The sequence below is a fragment of the Crinia signifera genome, chromosome 19 (assembly GCF_055691185.1).
Source record: "Crinia signifera chromosome 19, ASM5569118v1, whole genome shotgun sequence".
NCBI lineage: Eukaryota > Metazoa > Chordata > Amphibia > Anura > Myobatrachidae > Crinia > Crinia signifera.
Genome location: NC_139226.1, coordinates 40,611,901 through 40,631,172, shown reverse-complemented (window position 1 = coordinate 40,631,172; position 19,272 = coordinate 40,611,901). Strand labels below are relative to the sequence as shown.

At 44.8% G+C, this 19,272-nt stretch overlaps 1 protein-coding gene across 2 annotated transcripts; it reads right to left on the bottom strand.

Moving 5' to 3' along the window:
* Positions 1-947: 947 nt before the first annotated feature.
* Positions 948-15,851, bottom strand: EMC10 (ER membrane protein complex subunit 10). 2 transcript variants are annotated; one of them, XM_083162429.1, is made up of 8 exons: positions 15,657-15,851; positions 14,611-14,677; positions 9,788-9,900; positions 8,738-8,836; positions 7,847-8,028; positions 7,669-7,762; positions 7,391-7,483; positions 948-1,320 (listed from the first exon to the last, which is right to left on the bottom strand). In XM_083162429.1, exons 1-7 carry the CDS (start codon positions 15,837-15,839, stop codon positions 7,400-7,402), a joined length of 822 nt encoding a protein of 273 aa, XP_083018555.1. In that variant the 5' UTR covers positions 15,840-15,851; the 3' UTR covers positions 948-1,320; positions 7,391-7,399. The 2 variants fall into 2 exon arrangements, with proteins under 2 accessions (XP_083018555.1, XP_083018554.1); XM_083162428.1 differs by lacking the exon at positions 7,391-7,483 and having other exon boundaries at positions 15,657-15,845.
* Between the last annotated feature and the right edge of the window lie 3,421 nt (positions 15,852-19,272).

Sequence of the window (19,272 nt, the reverse complement as noted above, 5' to 3'; positions counted from 1 at the left end):
TTTTCACACCTATTTTGACAAATTCACTTGGCACTCAAGGGGTTAAGCACATTTTAATTACACTTGGTGATAAAACTGAAATTAAGATAGTTTCACATTGCTCTGGTGCAACGAAATATCTTCCTTAAATACCCTCAGTGCGGACAAACCATCAGCATAAGAGTATGAGGTTTGTTGCTTTGAGTAGGCAGCCGCGGTGTGGATAAAAGGGTCAACATTGATAAAAGGTCGCAAGGAAAACCCATGAAAAGGTCGACAGACGTTTTCACTTTTTTTGGGTGTCAATGTTATCTCTGATCTCCTAGTTTAGTGTAGCGCGCATAACTTTGTTTCAGACATGGTGCCTCTCTCCATCACCACGGTGTTCGGCCCGCTAAACCATTCCTAAATTATAGTCCACACATAAAAAAAAAAAAAATCAAACAATAGAAAAAAAACTCATGTCGACATTTTCATGTGTTGACTATTGCCAAGCCAACCTTTTGGCAATGTCAGCCATGTGATATCAACCTATTGCTGTCATCTGGCTACATCCAGACTTCCGCTCCCAGCATCAGGCCGGTGCTGCAGTGGTCCCATAGACAGAACTGTTGGTGCTAAGAGGCGCTGACCCGCACAGCATTATTCCGATGGGAGGGTGACGAAGAAGCAATAGTGTGGGGGATGGGCACAGAAGGCATATGCACAGCCGAGACCATCACAGGGGTATGACTGGTTTCATTTGTGCAATATCTAGTAAAATATCAGAGGGTGCATCTATTTTATGGGCTAAACCATTATTCAGTAAACAAGTTATTTCAGGGGAAACTGGAATCATTGCTGAGGCATGAGTCATTTTATGCCTAAGCTCTGTTATGAATTCCAAATGAACTTCGGCTTATTACACAACCCGGCTGGCATGTGTACATACATTTATGGACGATATAAAAAGAACACAAACACACGGCTTTACCCAACCTACAATATAATCTTCACTTATCTTCTTAAATGACCATGACTGCCATTATAATAAATTAGGTTGAACGGTGGCTTGTCTGGTCCATGTTACATTTGATCTTCTGATTAACAAAAAAATAAAATAAAAAATTTCCAAAACAAAAATGATCCTGTTCCCAACCAAGGAAACCTCAGTCCACATGTGTTGTTCCGTGGTTTGCATCTTCCCGTGTATGACGCAACAGTATCTCTCGGACATTCTCCTTCTTTCCCCAATCACCGTCCACCACCATTGCCGCCGCCTCCTCCGTTTCCTCCTTGGTTACCCGCATCCGACGCTCCAGACATCATCAAAAACAGAACAACAGGTATTATGTACATCCACTGTGGAAAAGACACAATACGTTAAAGTTTCCAATAATCATGTTGCAAAGAGGATTTAGTGAACAATGGTTTTAAAAGGTTTCGTAAAAAACAATCTAAAAAATATCAGGGATGCTTTAACAAGCTAGCCTCTCCCGCAGGAGTAGAATTACTACTGGGTGGTTTGTCAAAGCCGCCACAGATGAGCAGCTTGGACCCACAGATTTAAAGACCAAAACCAAACTGGTTTATTTCTTTTACTGCTTTGAAAAACGTCCAAAGTCACTCAAACCACCCCATGATAAATATACCCCATAATCCTCTGCTGTACAACCCACCATGGCACTGTCCTGACAAACATCTCTGCAGTATCTGGTGGCTGTGGTATGGAAGAGAAACGGGGACGTTTTGTTACATTTCCGATCCCACCTGAAGCTATTAGGCTCCTTTGCAGTTTTGTTATATAATGCAAGGAACAAAGAGAAAAATAACAGAAAATGGTGAAACTCCGATGGAGCCAGAAAAAAAAAAATGGTACTTATGTAGTATCTGGGCTGCCGATTTTGTGATTGTATGCCTTACCTTAAGGCATACAATCAGATGCGATGCGATTCGATGCGATTTTGCATAGGATTCAATGTTAAGAAGGTCCTGTTCATTTCCCCACTATCCAAGTGGGCATAGAGTTGATTTTATATAGCGTGGCGAGCGCAGCGAGCCACCGAGCCCGAAGCGTGGCGAGCCCCGCGAGGGGCCGCATATTTCTTAAAAAGTATTCTGTGTCCGCTCGCCACGCTTCGGGCTCGGTGGCTCGCTACAGGTTTATATCCAACTCCATGCCCACTTGGATAGTGGGGAAAGGAAAAGGACCCCTTTTTCCCATTGAATTCTATGTTAAAATGGACTCAGACCATTTTAACATTGAATCCTATGGAAAAATCTTGACCATCGCATCGCATACGATTTGGTCGCATGCGATGCGATACGATGCAATCCGATCCGATTTCTAAATCGGACGCCCAGATACTACATAAGTACCAAAAAAATGTTTAGTATTGGAAAAAAAAATCAGATGCACTATATAGGTCTAGGAAACTAGCTTTGTCTTACTGTGTGGCTGTGGGGAAGTGTATTGTGATCTTGTTCTAAACAATAGACAATTCGGTACTTGTTTCCTAGCACGGCGCCCGTCGTGGGTGATCGCATACCTTAAATTAAAGTATGCGATGGACGCGACCGACGCGATATTTGGCTATTTTTAGCCTTTATTGCCGGCACTGAGAAAATCGCGTTGATCGCGTCCATCGCATGCCATTATAAAATTTTACATAGGGAACAATGTTAAATGGGCCAATGGCCCCAATTTTTGATTGTATAGGCACTCTAATGGGTAATGTGTATATTAAATGCCCCCCATTGTTAACGGCAACCCACGATTAACGCCAACCCAAAGCGTGGCGAGCCTGCGGCGGTACGCGTCCTACGACCTTTTCATACCCCCACTATACACGTCAGCGTGGAGTTGATTTTATAGTGTGGAGAGCGCAGTGAGAGGGCGGGTAATACCTGTGAAGTCATCCGCGTCCCCTCACTGCGCTCGCCAAACTATATAAAATCAACTCCATGCCGAAGTGGATAGTGGGGGTATGAAAAGGTCGGAGGACGTGTACCGCTGCGCTCGCCACGCTTCGGGTTCGCGTTGATCGTGGGGTGGCGTTAACAATGGGGGGGCCATTTCAACCATGAGGGTGGGTATACAATGAAAATTGGGGTCTGGGGGGCATTTCACATTGGGGCCAATGTAAAATTGGGTCTCAGGGACCATTTTACATTGGTTCCAAAGTAAAAAATCGCGTCGATTGCATCGCATGCGATTTGGTTGCATGCGACGGACGCGATTTTTTGGGTCCCGATGGATGCAATTAAAATCACTGGCGCCGTGCTAGGAAACAAGTACCGACAATTCTTCGATCATATCAAACGTATCCTGAACACGCCTACTTAACCGTCCATTTGACATGACCCAAAAGACTATCAACTTATGAAGCATAAAACTCTACCGATCCAGGGCAGAAACGTCTTCATTTCATCCAACGTGCATCAAAGAGCTCGTATCAGCACAGGTGAATCCTTTATAGGAATCGAGTAGTGATCCAGTGGTGCCAAATAGACACCAAGGACCAGTTATCTGGGATTTCTCTAGTAAAGCCACAACTATCAGAAAGCTGTCTGGGTGGTTGTGATTCCAGGCAGATGCTTCATCTTTTGGCTCCTGTTGTTGACAGGTTTGAAAGTTTACTGAAGGATACTATGAAGAGCCCTTTAACCCCTTTGAGGGCCAACGCTGCTGTGAGTGATCCTCAAAATATCCACTAAAAATGCCAGCGGGCGCTCACTGCGACTGTTATTTTAGTATAAATAGAAATACAGCCAAGCTAATTAATTTAAGTTTAGTTAAATATTGCACCAGGGTAAAAAAAAAGCAGTTGCTGTGAGCGGCGCTCTAATTTTTTACGGATCTTTTGAGGATCGCTCACAGCAAGGTTAGCACTCAAAGGGTTAATGAAAAAAAAATCCATCCACGGTCAGCTTCAGGTTCCCCCTCTTATTCAGAAGGTCATAGCTGGATGCTTTCTGAGTGAGAATCACTGAGCCCATCACCTTGGTTATTTTCTACTGAACTACCAGAGTGCGCGAGGAAACAGACGTGGAGAGATCCCACCACCGAAATGTAAGAGAAGCCAGAAAGCGCTACATCTACATGTGCTATATAATCTACGACTGATACCATGTGCAGCTTGCACTACGGTGCTAGATAAAGCAGAGCGCTGAAGCATTAGCAAAGTAAATGTACAAAGCGAGAGACTTAATCCATTACACTGGAGCAACACAAAGACTTCTGAGATCTGAGGCATCAATGTCTGGGTCCAATTGATCAGTAAACGTAGGTCAGCAGATATAACCTTTGTGTGGTTACTAGCTGGTTACAGGAGGATGCGCTTATACCTCAGTGACTGCACAGGGGACTAAAAATCTCACACACAGCGTGCAACAGGATCATGTGACCAGAGGAGTTACTCCAACACAGGGGTTCTCAAACTCAGGACCCCACACAGTTCACGTTTTCCAGGTCACCCAGCAGGTGCACAGGTGCACTCATTACTCATTGACACATTTTAAAAGATCACAGGTGGAGATAATTATTTCACTTGTGATTCTGCTAAGAGACCTGCAAAACATGCACTGTGTGGTTTAAGAACATGCAGACTTAACCATGCTGGTATTTGTAGTCCAGCAGATTCGTTCTGCTGAATGTGTAAACCAACATAAGCCACGTGTTGTGCAGGCCAAAACAGTTTTGTTTGCTGCCCAGAGGAATGACTGACGTTCAAAACATACTCCCTAAGCAATGGGTTTCTAATCCTAGTATTGGGGGAATTGAAGGGGGGGGGGTGTGTGCAACTTTAATTTATTCCCATCAGAAATCCAATGGGGATTTATGTATTACACTCCAGAAAGTTTATAGGGGACATGTATGAAAAATAACATGTTACTGGTTACAGTAGATATTCCATCTTGTGATAAAGTCTGGATAGAGAGCAAGGCAAATAGACTTTCTTTCCAGCAGGCTACTTGTAGCAGACAGGGAGAGATAGAATTGTTTCCCAAGAAGCCAATTACGTAAGATTTCTGGAGCACTTCCAAAGAACACAATGACAAATGTCTGCAGTCAGGTACAAGTGACGAGTGTGGTTATAATCATAAAACACTATCTCAGGCGTGATCAATAGAGGAGCAACATAAGGATTTCTCTTGGCCAACAAGACGCCTGCGATCTGCGGTTCGTGCAAAGATGAACGCCCAGATTACTCCATTAACAAAAACTGCCCTGCACCAGGCATAGAGCCGCCTATAGTATAAATGTACATATTTGAGCTCCAGAGAGCAGACACATTTCTTTGTATCTTAATTGCTAAGTAAAAGTAATAAAACCCACAATCTAATGTATGGGAAAAATACTTTGTCACCTGTTATAAAAAAAAATCACTTGATGTTTGTTTTCTACAGTATTCCAAGGAGAAAACTAGATTTTCAGGTAACCTCCAATAACAGGGATGTTACTGGCGTGCCGCTCCACTGTTCCTATTGCCAGTTCCACACTGCCATCTAATGGCAGGCTGACGGTACAGCAAGCCAAATATTTGATGCTTTACGCACTAACAGCATATTTATTAATATATATATATTTTTTGCAGTTACCTACAGATCCTCGCTCATAAGTGTCCTGACAATCCACTGCCATCTCTACTTACATTTCTGTAGTGGAGAATGGCAACAGGCAATTACCACGTTGGGAAAACATCATTTGGAAAAAGGGACTATCCTATTTAAAATAATGGTGGCCTGGAGTTTAATACCAGAGAGAGATTTTCACCCATCCCTAGACTTTAGTGATGTCTATTGTGCAGGGGTGTCCTCAGATGACCAAAGGTCATCTGATGAGAGGTCTATTCACTAAGCCTTGGAGGAGAAGTTAATCAGCTCCTAACTACTAGGTTACAGGACGGGTTTGACAAAAAGCAGGAGCTAGGTACTTAACTCTCCATCTGAACGTGGGGAGTCTAATCTTTTGATTATAGAGTCCGCCTACTAAGACTTGGAGAGGAAGGCATCCTTGATTCTGTTCTAGGACAAAAAGGTACATAGAGGCCATACCCCGGCTTTTAAAGTTCTGCATTGTTATCCTATTCTACATTAATCAGAGCACCCTCGGGGGACGAAAGAGCAGCAGTGCTGGTTAACCTTGACACTCCAGCTGTTGAACTACACATCCCAGCATGCCCTGCTACAGTTTCACTATTTGGCCATGCTAAAACTGATGCAGGGCATGCTGGAATGTGTAGTTCAACAGCTGGAGTGTCAAGGTTAGCCATCACTAGTCTACTGCATTTCTGATTCCTGATGTATTAGGTCATATGCCTACGGTCATATCTAGAATGACCTTTACATAGAAATCATCATAGAGAGACTGAAGTTTAAGAATGGTTTATATAAATTAGGGTGGCCAATTCTGGGGTTGGCGGGATCTGGGAATCCTGGGATTGGGCTGTGCATGCGCAAATCTAATGCTGGGCAGCGCTGAGACCATCTCAGACGCTGCCCGCCTGCTCTCAAATGCCACGGTTAGGTCTAAATTGTAGTGGGCTAAAGGACCTCCTGATGTTACAGAGGTGGCTGTAGGAGGAGCAAGGTCAGAAGAAGAGTCCCAAAAGGACCATCGCTGGATTGCTTTGCTCGCCACCTGGTTACTAAAGGCAACCAGTGGTGGCATGGATAGTGAAGGAGCAAGCCCCCCGGCCTTGCTCCTCCCCCTGGGCATGGAAGGTCCTTTATCCCACTACAATTTAGCATCTACCCAAATGCCACCTGCACGCTGCTCTATGGCGGCGCAGCCTGTCTGCTGCTCCACGTCTATCCGCCAGACCACCGCCCGGTATACGTCCTTATCCCTGTCAGCTCACCATCACCGCTGCCTGCCTAGCGACCACCGCCCGGCTCCTGCACCGTTGCCCGATTCCCAACCACTGCCACTTGGCTACCAATCAAAGCTGCCGGGCTCCTGACCACTGCCGTCCATCTCCCGCACCGATGGCCCGGTGATACTGAGTTTGGGGGGGATTAAAGTTCTTCATTATATTGATGAACTCAATCCCGGGTTTGAAAATATTCCCCGGGATTGGCATCCCTAATATAAATGGATGATTTACAAAGGTGCAGGGGGCGGGCCTATTTAAGCCCAGGGTCATGTAAAGTACCTGGGTAACTGCACTGCAATTCTATGCACCGCTAATAATGCTCAGCCAGTAGGGGGAGAATACAACGAGTGATGCTCTAGCCACGTACTAGGAGATTTCAAGACCTTTCCATTTACTTTTATATTTTGGACAACAGGCGCCAATAAGAATAGTTCCTTATTTCCTGCAAGTACTAATGTTAGTTCGGTCTCAGAGCTCAGAGAAAAATAAATAAATAGTGCCAAAAGGTAGGAGGAGCATTAGAGAAGGGATAAAGTTTAGGTCAAGTGAATTACTTCAGTTCCTCAGGCCTGCTGTCCCGGGTCCCTCGGTACTTTCGCCGTATTGGTTAACATTAGCAACATTGCCCCTCCTAGAATTATATGCCACTGTGAGGAGGGAGAGATAAGACAAGCAGTCACACACAACACGGTCTTGCTGTGATTGCATCTCCTATTGCTCTATACATGGAGAATGTTAACAGGAAAGAGCTGTTGTATTGCATTCATCGACAATAAGGCCTAACCGCAAAGAAGAAGTTATCTTAGTGTCATCAGACGCGAGTAGAACTTACGTATTTAGCGAAAAAAGATTTCTGCTCTTGGGGCGTCTTTGCTTTCTGGGCCTGCTCCATCTCCAAGCGCTCTATAAAAGCTGCCGTTTCAGGCCTAGCAAGGAGAAAACAAACTATATAAGAAGTCTGTAGATAAATCCTCTGGTCCGGAACAGTGGGGTCTAGGCCCTGCACTCACATTGCTGCTGGAATCGGCTGTTGAATGTAGACGGTGGTGTTAAACTGTTCTAGGTCCACATCTTCCACCTCTGCACCATTACAGGACCCGGGAAGCGTTACTATGGATACCCCAACTATGTTCCCCGAAAGGTCTGTGTGAACGGTGATCTGATCGGAGAGATGGGATTCTACCATAGAACACTGCAAAAGACAAGCAGTAAATCAGTGCTCGACAATGACTTTCAAACTGTGGTTGATAAGTACATTTCTATGTAAACATAAGGATGTCCTCCTGCAGAATCAGCGTTAGTATGTGAACAAGTCTTCGTGACCCTAATACCCTGTTAATAAGACCTACCCCGATAATAAACCCTACCCTTATTTCTGGACAACGGTTCAAAATAAGCCCTACCCCGAAAATTAGCCCCAGCTAAATCCCCATTTTGCCCAGTCCCTGTGCTAAACTTCCAGTCCCCCCCCCCCGCATGAAATGGATGCTGCTGATATCAGCTGTTCCAGGGATGCATTGCGCATGTGACATCACTGTGCACCTCAAGGACTGAGCGGTGTCTGTACACAGGTGGGAGCGGAGTGACTGAGCGGCTGAAAAACGCAGAAGTAAAGGAAAGAGGCAGTTGAGCTTTGAGGGGTATGATGTGGATAGAAGCAGGACTGAGGGGCTAAAATAAGCCCTATGGCATTTTTTGGACTGAAAAAAAAAATTTGACAGTGTCTTATCAGGGAAACACGGTATGTGTTATGTTGACGTTATGACGACATGTCAGCATGATGCCGAGGTCAACATTTTAACCATCTCGACATGCCACAATGTTGAGTTGACATAATCACTGTCTATACATACAGTCTGGTGACATTCTGACCCAAAGAAAAGAGAACACAAAGAACTTACTGCTCGGACAAACGATGTGACGTATTCATTGGACTCCTCCACCACTCCCAGCTTACGGGGGATCCGGATTCTATAGAGTCCATTCAGATTTGCAATGTCCTATAAAACAAATGAAAACCAATCTGATTAGCCAAAAAGAGGGAAATACCATCAAGAGTGATTACTGTAATTAGAAGGACACCATTTTAAAATCACATTATGTCCACAGTGCAATCCCTCTTCCTCTTCTGATAAATATCACATTATGCAAACCTGAATTAATTGTAATAGTAAGAAAAGAAAAACCCAGCAAAAGTATTATTTTGAATATTTGTTTTAAGCGTACAATACAGTTCATACTATACTGTTGTGGGGTACACACACACACACACACACAGTGATTTTTAGCCATTTTGTAAGATCTGACTAGATCGCTTAGAAAATGACCCTACATCTCTGTGTGAGTTGGGACCAGCGCTAGAGATGCACAGCGATATGGACGGTAGAATAAAGAATGAGCAGGGACATAAATATTGTCATCACCAGTGTTCGCTCACCGGAAAACACAGGCGCTGACATCGTTCTATGGAAGCATGCAGCATTTGTTTCATGGTCCTTTCTAGTAGTGACTACAGGACAGTCCTATTGTTCATTCTAGCACCTGCCATCTTTGAAAACCCATGCAGTTCCTGTTCCCTGCCTGGGGTGTCGCTGTCTGCTGTAGTGCTTCTAGCATAGTGTGGTCTGTATATCAGCACTGATCTGCAAACCAGACCTGTGCTAGAAGCACTACAGCAGACAGTGACACCCCAGGCAGGGAACAGGAACTGCATGGGTTTTCAAAGACGGCGGGTGCTAGAATGAACACTAGGACATATTTATGATTTAATATTTGCGGCTTATTCCCCAGAAAGGTTAGCCGCAAATATTTAGTATCACCCAAATGTAAAACAGAGGGACCGATTCGACCTTTCACACTCATATAGGTTTCTATGGGGCTGCGATGTTGCCCGATTTATCAATATTGGAAAGCATTGCATCGTTTCCCAGGGCTACCGCCTACATGCCTACCCTTAGTTTGTTCCTCTCATCCTCTGTCAGCTGCTTCTGTAAAATGGAAATACTTTGATCCACAGTGGGACTCAAGATCAACGCTCCTCTCTTCTTGAAGTGGATACTGGCATCTGTTTCACAACAAAGACAAATGAAAAACGCTGTATGACTATTAGTGCATCAGTTTCCATATGTATATGCATTGGGTTTCCTAAAATATTTAATGGGGGTTTTGAGGACTCAATTGCCCGCTGTAACTAACCCGTAGGGCAGTACGGATGGTGTAATGGTTAGCGTTACTACCTCACAGCGCTGAGGTCATGGGTTTGATTCCCACCATGGCTCTAACTGTGCGGAGTTTGTATATTCTCCCTGTGCTTGCGTGGGTTTCCTCCGGGTACTCCCGTTTCCTCCCACAATCCAAAAATATACTGGTAGGTCAATTGGCTTCCAACAAAATTAACCCTAGAATGTCTGTGTGCGTGTAGATGTGGTCGGGAATATAGATTGTAAGCTCCACTGGGGCAGGGACTGATGTGAATGGTCAAATATTCTCTGTAAAGCGCTGCGGAATCTATATAAGAAACTGTTAGTAAATAAATAAACTGTGGGCTCATAGATCCCTGGGGCTGATTGAATTCCCCCTTATTGCATTGTGTTACAATTGCTTTAGGTTGCAATTATTGGGTAACACATTTACAATAAACTTAGATAAAGGTCTCAATAAATCCAACAATATTAGCAATAATAAGAGTCATTTTAGGTAAATTGGCGAATTTACGGCCGTATTGCGGCCGCATTGAATAGGTGTGAGCTGATATTTTTGAGAAAAAGAAGAAGAGTTGTGCTAAAAAAACAATTAATATATTTTAATATAATTAAATATATATTGAAAGAAATATATATAGATATGACAATAAAAACAAGGATGTAAAGAACTATAAAATGCTAGTGCAGAGTGGACACTGGTGATGTCCATTCCTATTATGCGGCCAAAAAATGGATGGTATTTTTTAGTAACCAAATGGTGAGAAGGGTACTAACTCAGATGGTATGAGTGTTCCCACAAATAGTTACCAGGCCGCTGGAGGAAATTAATCCTGTTTGGATAATTTGATAAATTGATTTGGTCCAATTTTAATCCAGTAGGAATGGATAGCAGGTACTTATCTATTATCTGGGCGCTCTATTTTTTCATTTCATACCACTACTTAAGGCATGCGATGCGATTTTTAATTGTATAGTCAGCCATGGGTGATTTCATACCCCCAGTATCCAACTACGCATGGAGTTGATTTTATATAGTGTGGTGAGCGCAGCGAGCCACCGAGCCCAAAGCATGGCGAGCGCAGCGAGCCCGGCGAGGGGACGCGGATTACTTTACATGTATTCTGCGTCCGCTCGCCACGCTTCGGGCTCGCTGCGCTCGCCACACTATATACAATCAACTCCATGCGTAGTTGGATAGTGGGGGTATGAAATCACCCATGGGTAACTAACTATACAATTAAAAATCGGGTCTTTATAATGAAAAAAAAAATCGCATGAATTGTATGCCACTATATTGCATGCGATATGATGCGATGAAAAAAATCGGGCACCCAGATATTACATAAGTACCGGCTGGTTCGGGTGCATAGTGACACAAGATGAATGAGGTCTGGGTCCACTAATACCCCTTTCACACTTGCAAAAATATCCCGGTTTTTGCACATGAACGCGCATCAACCCGGGATTAAGCTCAGTGTGAAAGGGTATTGGATGAACATCCTGGGATTGCTACCCAGGTCCTGACCTGGGTAGATTCCGGAATCGACTCAGAATGCGGTCAGTGTGAATGGTCCCGTACCAGGGATTGGGTACACGGGACTTTAAAAAAGCTGCTGATTGGAGCTTTCTTGGGCTCACAAATGCTGATGTCATCTTTGAGAGCCCTGGAGTCCATTTCTAATGACATGCATATGTATTTGCAGGGATTTTCCAGGATCAGTGTGAATGGGGCAGTCCCGGGTCCATACCAGGTCTGAGTGCAGTGTGAAAGGGTTCATTCCCGGTTAGAGTCCTGGGAAGCATCCGGGAACACATTCCCGGGTATGACCCGGCTCTGCGAGTGTGAAAGGGGTAATTCTCCTGACACGTTTCACTGTCTAAATACAGCTTTATAAAAAGGCATTGAGGAGAGTGTCTGAGGTCAAACTTTTTTTGCAGGGTGCCGCACCCTGCCCTTTTTAGAAACCTCAAAATGCACCGTTCCCTTTTTTTGTGTGGCACGGTGTGCCCTTACACTGCCCCCCACCGCACTGACATGCCGCTGAGAACTTTTGTGTTTGCCATCATGTGTAATGAGTATTACGGTGTATGCCATCATGTGTAATGGGCATTATGGTGTGCGGTATAATGTGTAAGAGGCATTACAGTGTCTGCCATAATGTGTAATTGCTCATTACATATTCTGTCATAATAACAGAGTATGACAATGTTTAATAGGCGTGATCCTAGCGCAGTGTGCAATTTTGTATATATATATATGTTTTTATTTGGTTTCTAACGTAAATTTCGGTACTTATTTCCTAGAACGGTGCCCAGATTTCATACGTTCGCAAACGTAGGGAAATCGCATTGCATGGGCAATGCGATTTCCCTACGCAGAATAGCCCACTAAGCAAATAGCTTAGTGGGCGGCATTCTAGGAAACAAGTACCTAAATTTCTATTACAAAATGTGCCCTCCCGAATGAAAAAAGTGCCATGCCCGGTGGTCAGCACCCTGCCCTAAAAAAAAAATCCTTGAATGAACACTATTAAAATATATTATTCTTTTTTTTTTTTGTTTAGCACCACTTTTCTTATTTGTTATTCATTGAGGTATTGGCATCCCTTTTCAAGTGGCAGCTTGGAACTACATTCCCCCGACAGCACCCTTGTTTCTGCCTCGGTAGCTGTGTTGCCCTGATATTTTCGCCTGTCAGAAATTTTAGCACACATTGAATAACCCCAATAGACTGATGCTGACAAGTAAGATAACAAGCCAAATATTACCCACCATACATATTGCCAGTCAGAGCCTCCATGGCACCTATAGAGCCATGCTGTCTCTGGACCGGCATTGCTGTGTGGTTTCTCCGGTACTTATGTAATATCTGGGCGCCCGATTTTCTCATTGCATCGCATGCAATATAGTGGCATACAATTCATGCAAGGTGATTTTTCATTGTGTAGTCACCCATGGGTGATTTCATACCCCCACTATCCAACTACGCATGGAGTTGATTTTATATAGTGTACTGTGGCGAGTGCAGCGAGCCAGAAGCGTGTCTAGCGCAGCGAGCCTAGCGAGGGGACGCAGAATACATGTAAAGTAATCCGCTGCGCTCACCACACTATATAAAATCAACTCCATGCGTAGTTGGATAGTGGGGGTATGAAATCACCCATGGTTGCCTATACAATTAAAAATCGGGTCTTTACAATGAAAAATCGCATCGCATGCCTTAAGTAGTGGCATGCAATGAAAAAAATCGGGCGCCCAGATAATACATAAGTACCGTTTCTCCTCCTCTTCACTACATCATACCTTCCTAGTGATTACGGCTCCCATGCACAGTGTTCTGATCCTCTATCAGCTCTGGGAGGTGTACTGAATGCACAATGCAAGCAACTATCTGCCATGGGCCACCCATATTGTACACCAAGCATACTTCATGCCCTCTCCTGCTCTTTGGAGAATCACTCACAAACTAGAACTGCGCCTTCGGTTATGGGGAATCAGTAAATAAGGGTGCGCATCGATGTTCGATAGAGGCGGAGTCTCTATACACAGAAATTGTGCAGTGTATACAGATTTAAAGTATAGATCTGATAGTTCAGCGAGACGTACACTTATAACATCATGGACAGAAAGTAAGTGGGCACCTTTGCTTTAGGAAGAAGCACATTATTTTCCTGACACCGTTTAATGGGCACAGACTGGACTAGATTACTCAGACAGCTGGTCTGACTGTACTGTCCCATACACACTAGATGGTATTGTTTAGGAACGATATTATCAGCGATTTCCTAGAAGTCCCGGGTGAACTATATAGTGCATGCACAATGAACGATATCGTTCAGTAACATCATCAGGTCCCCGCTCATTTGCGATAGTCAGAATTATGCTGCATATACAGATGGAGTAAATTGGTAACGATATTGAGCATACACATTGAACGATATTACAAATTATATAACTCAGCAGAAGAAAAATAAACAATATTGTTTGTAATATCACTCAAGGTCCGCACACAGTGTGTGATATGTGGCACCACGATATGGTTGACAATGTCGTTGGTGCCACAAAAATGAATGACCCGCGGGTGAACACTGAAAGATATCATTAACTTTTTAAGTGCCGCCATGGGACCCCAACCGAACATGCAGTCACTGACAATACCATCAGATTGGACTACATGTTTACAAAATTGGACATATCAGTAACGAACCACATGAGCACATTGACAGCATGGATGGTGTAATGGTTATCATTACCGCCTCACATCGCTGAGGTCATGGGTTACATCCTCACTATGGCCCTAACTGTGCAGAGTTTGTATATTCTCCCCATGCTTGTGTGGGTACTCCGGTTTCTTCCCACAATCCAAAGGTTATTTGGTTCCCAACAAAAATTTACCCTAGAATGTATGTGTGTGTGGTAGGAAATATAGATTGTAAGCTGCACTGGGGCAGGGACTGGTGCGAATGGTCAAATATTCTCTGTAAAGAGCTGCAGAATATGTGTGCGCTATATAAATACCTGTTAATAATAATTATAGGCAAGATTAGAGGAAGCTATGTTGGGCCACTCACCGAGCTCAAACGAGTGTTCTAGATCCAGATTAGTTCCGCACCCTTCCGAGTCTCTCCCATCTACAGTCTGAAAGGGAAAAATATTACCATTATCCAGGGACTGCGGACAATCTCAGCACATGCTGCAGCAATATACGGTTTAGACTATGGGTCTAAATCTGGCCATACATCAGGATGATCTGATCATATGCAGGTCGTGGAGTGGTCAAACTAGCGATCGTATGTGCTTAAAAAGCATGGGGGCAGATGTATTAAGAGACTTAACAAGAGTTAAATGCAAGGGTGATAAAGAAAGATAAACGTCCAGCCAATCACCTACTTACTGCCATGTTACAGGCTGTGTTTGAAAAAGTCAGTAAGGAGCTGATTGGCTGCACATTTATCTCTCTATCACCCTTGCATTTATCTCTTTTTAAGGCTTAATACATCTGCCCCATGATCTGCTTACGACTGTAATGAGAGCTGATGGATTAGACGTACAGCGCATCTCATAGGAGGGCCGACCTATGGGACCGCGCATCGTGTGCACAAAATCTGGGGGACCGCGCATCGTGTGCACAAAATCTGGCGCACGACCCATCAAAATTGGATGTTTGGGTCCAATGTTGTTTTGGTTTATGGGGGTCTTAACAATTACAAATTGTTAGATTTACCCATCCTAGCCTAATATGCAGACCACACTGACAGGGGCCACTCCCAGCATACCCTCTACTGCCCCCCCCACAACAGTCATGAAGCACGCTGCATTATCCAGCCGTACCTGAGGTGCAGGCTGTGATGGTAAGGTATAATGGGGCAGATGTATTAAGCCTTAACAAGAGATAAATGCAAGGGTGATAAGGAGAGATAAACGTCCAGCCAATCAGCTCCTTACTGACTTTTTCAAACACAGCCTGTGACATGGCAGTTAGCAGGCGATTGGCTGGACGTTTATCTCTCTTTATCAACCTTGCATTTATCTCTTGTTAAGGCTTAATACATCTGCCCCAATGGGGCTTGTAGTACCCCCAATCCTGGGAGGTGACAAAGAACCTGAGCTTGCTCACCCTGACTCTGCAGACACTGGCCTGGGTGCCGGAAGGGAACAACGATGAGAGAACTAGGACCACCAAGCAGCTGTAGCTGACACAACGGGAGGAGAAGAACCACCGGTAATCTCTCTGTCCCACCACCATCATGGCCGCCATGACACTCCGCAGCAGCAGCCGGCAGTGGGTGGCATTGCGCATGCGCGGGATCTGCTCGCCTGCCGGAGCGTACCGCCTGTCTGTGACGTGTGGGGGGGGAGGGAATATTTTGTCATCTCCGTGCGCCAGAGAGGGGACTAGTCCTATTCTACCCTCTCCCTCATCCCAATCAGTGACTAGTCTAATGGTCGCTTTATTTGCGGTGCGGTGCTATGGAGTGTAGTGGCTGGATAAAAAGCTATTTAGCTAAAGCCACCGGCGGGCGAGAACGGGGATGGTCACGTGACACCGCGATGTTGGTGCAGGCTTCGGGTCAAGCATCGATGTGAGCGCCCAAACATCGATGTTGGATCATCATCTGACATCATGTGGCAGCTTCTTATTCTAGTAAACATCATTCATAGCCGCAGAATACCATTAAAGTTTAACCTTTATACTTTAAAATGAAGACGTATTTCACTCCATCCATGTCTAATATAAATGCTTTCTTACTGCCGTATATGCAGTCAGCTCTAATGGAAAGTGTGTTATATTATTTTATTTATTAACAGTTTATTTTATAGCGCAGCATATTGCGTTGCGCTTTACAAAAGGAGACAGTGATACAACAAACAGTATTTACAGGGTATGGGTGAAAACCGGACCAGGACAAAACCGCCGGACCGGACATCAAACTGTGCATTTTGGAGCTTGTAGCCTCCGGTCCGGGGTGTGTCCTGTCCGGGGGGGCTGCCTGTCACACCTGTCACCAGGTAGAGGAGGAGGGGGAGAATAAAGTCTCCCTGTATGGTCCGGACATGTAGCAAAACCCGGACTGTCCGGACCACACGGGGAGGCTGTAATCTCCCCTCCCCCATGTCCCCGGTGAAAGCTATCATAGGGACCCCCCGGACAAGACACCCCCCGGACCGGACCCTACAAGCTCTGGACTGCAGAGTTTGATGTCCTGTCCGGAGTCTAGTTCGGGTCCGGTTTTTACATAGTCCCGTATTTACAGCACATATAGCACCTGCTTATCTACACATTGCGTGTATGGGATACAGTCACTAGATCTACAAGTTTTAGTTCGACATGACTGAAGGTCAACACAAGCATTAGGTCTATATGGGGAGGGACCACAGTCAAAAGGTCGACATGTTTTGTTTTATGTGAGCTGTCATGCCCTACCATCCACTAGGGCGTGGTGGTAGAATAAATAGTGTGCTGAGCGTAGCAACATTCGGGTGAAAACCCTATGTCGACCTTTTGACTTCCCCATGTCGACCTAATGTTTGTGTCGACATAATGACCTTGTCGACCTAACCCTTTTCAACCTTAAGTCATGATGACTGTCATGCATGTCGACCTAGTTGGTGTCTATCCAATGATCCATATCCGCATATATCTATAGCATCCTACCCTGTATAGCACTGGCTCACTGACACATTGGGGGTTATTCTGGTTCGTACGTTGTTAACGTACGCCGGCGGATCTGTTTTTTTTTATCTGCCCATGTGTACCTTCCGCAATGCGCAGGCGCGGCGACTTCACAACGCTCACGGACGGGTCTTTACGTGCGAAAAAACCTGTCCGCAAGAGTATGGTCATTGTGGGCGGCATAGGGGCGTGTTGAGGGGAGCGGCCGAAATAATGAGGGAAACTGGGCGTAAAAAATGTACGGTGCTACTACCGCTCGATCGGCGAAAGCACTGTGCATTTCGGACACAAAACAGGCGGCCGCCAATTCCAGACCACCCCTACAGATACCGCATGAGAGCGGACGCCTGGGTCTGCTAATTAACGCTGATTACTGGTCAAACACATACAACTGAATGTAATAAGCAATGCTGCAGTCTATTAAGTCCAAACCATTATTTCACTACCTGCAAGCCACACACAGCCCTCAAACACATTGGGAGCATACCTTTCTACACTTCTCTACATGTAAGGTTGGTTTCATTTTAGCTAAGATTAATTTTAAGACCTGCTTATATATGCCACGGTAGTTATTTTCTAACCATTTACACACATTCAGTGTTTTCATATACTTTAAACAGCAGCACACTCAATCTACACAAGTCGACATGTGTCAACCTTTTCACTCTTATACAAACATAGTTTTTTTTAATTATGATAAAAATACAAAAACCACATCTAACAGCTACAAGGATGTTTCAGCAATGTTTTAAGGCCATGGCCACTAATTAGTTAAAATGTATTTTTATTAGGGTGTTCATTAAGGTAGACAATTGAGGTAATAGAAAACAATAATTGATGAACAATTAGAATAAATCATTTAATTGGCTTAATCATAGTTGAACGGCTAGATTAGCAGGGCCATATATGTGAAGGGTATGCAAGCGTTCACGGACGTGCGCTCACTCTCACGATCGGTGACATACGCTAAGTTTTCCATTGAAAACAGGCGAGACACGTCCGTGCAAGGTGGCGAACGCTCAGATAGCCGTAAGATGTCGGTGTGAAAACGGACGAGACCCGTCCGTATACGGTGGCGTACGCTCTGTTGTACGCCAGTTGTCGGTGTCTAAGAGGAGATCCGTCCGCGTACGGTGGCGTACGCTCAAGTGTACGCCACTCCCCTTTGTCGGTGTTTGTGACCGTCCGTATGCGGATGTTTTGTGGGTGGACTTTCGCTCAACGTCCGTGTATGGGAAATGTACGGTGATACGGAACGTACGTACGTTTGGCCGGCCGAACCAGAATAAGGTCCGTTGTGTGTATCTATAGCTGCCTACCCTGTATAGGGTTGGGATCATTTGGTCTATTGCATTATGGTAGAAAGTCATTAGGTCGAATCCATTAGGTCGACATGCTAAAAGGTCGACATGATTCTAGGTCGACATGGGAAAAGGTCGACATGATTCTAGGTTGAAAGGTCATTAGTTCGACAGGTCATTAGTTCGACAAGGTCATTAGTTCGACATTGTCTATGTCGACATTCACAAGGTCGACATGGGGTTTTTCACTGTTTTTTTACCTGAATGTCAACACAGTCGACATGGACACAGTTTAAAGTACACTGCATCCCCTCGCATCGCTCGCTGCGCTCGCTATGCGTCGGGCACGGTGCCTCGCTACGCTCGGCACACTATTTTATTCTCCCACCACGCCCTAGTGGATGGTAGGGCATGAAATACCGCCTGTCGGCACATGTTGGCTCAAAAAACAGTGAAAAACTCCATGTCGACCTTGTGAATGTCGACATAGACAATGTCGAACTAATGACCTTGTCGAACTAATGACCTGTCGAACTAATGACCTTTCGAACTAGAATCATGTCGACCTTTTCCCATGTCGACCTAGAGTCATGTCGACCTTTTAGCATGTCGACCTAATGGATTCGACCTAATGACTTTCTACCATAATGCAGTAGACCAAATGACCGCATCCCCCTGTATAGCACTGGCTTACTGAAACATAGGGCCGGTTACAGACCCAATCGCACAGCGGCCGATTATCGATGAACTGCACATGC

Coding starts and splice junctions, on each gene's coding strand:
- EMC10 (XM_083162428.1), bottom strand. CDS start 15,839: ATGCGCAATGCCACCCACTGCCGGCTGCTGCTGCGGAGTGTCATGGCG. Junction 7,763..7,846: donor CAGCCGATTCCAGCAGCAAT/GTGAGTGCAGGG, acceptor TCTCCTTGCTAG/GCCTGAAACGGCAGCTTTTA. Junction 1,321..7,668: donor AATCTTTTTTCGCTAAATAC/GTAAGTTCTACT, acceptor TCTTTTCCACAG/TGGATGTACATAATACCTGT.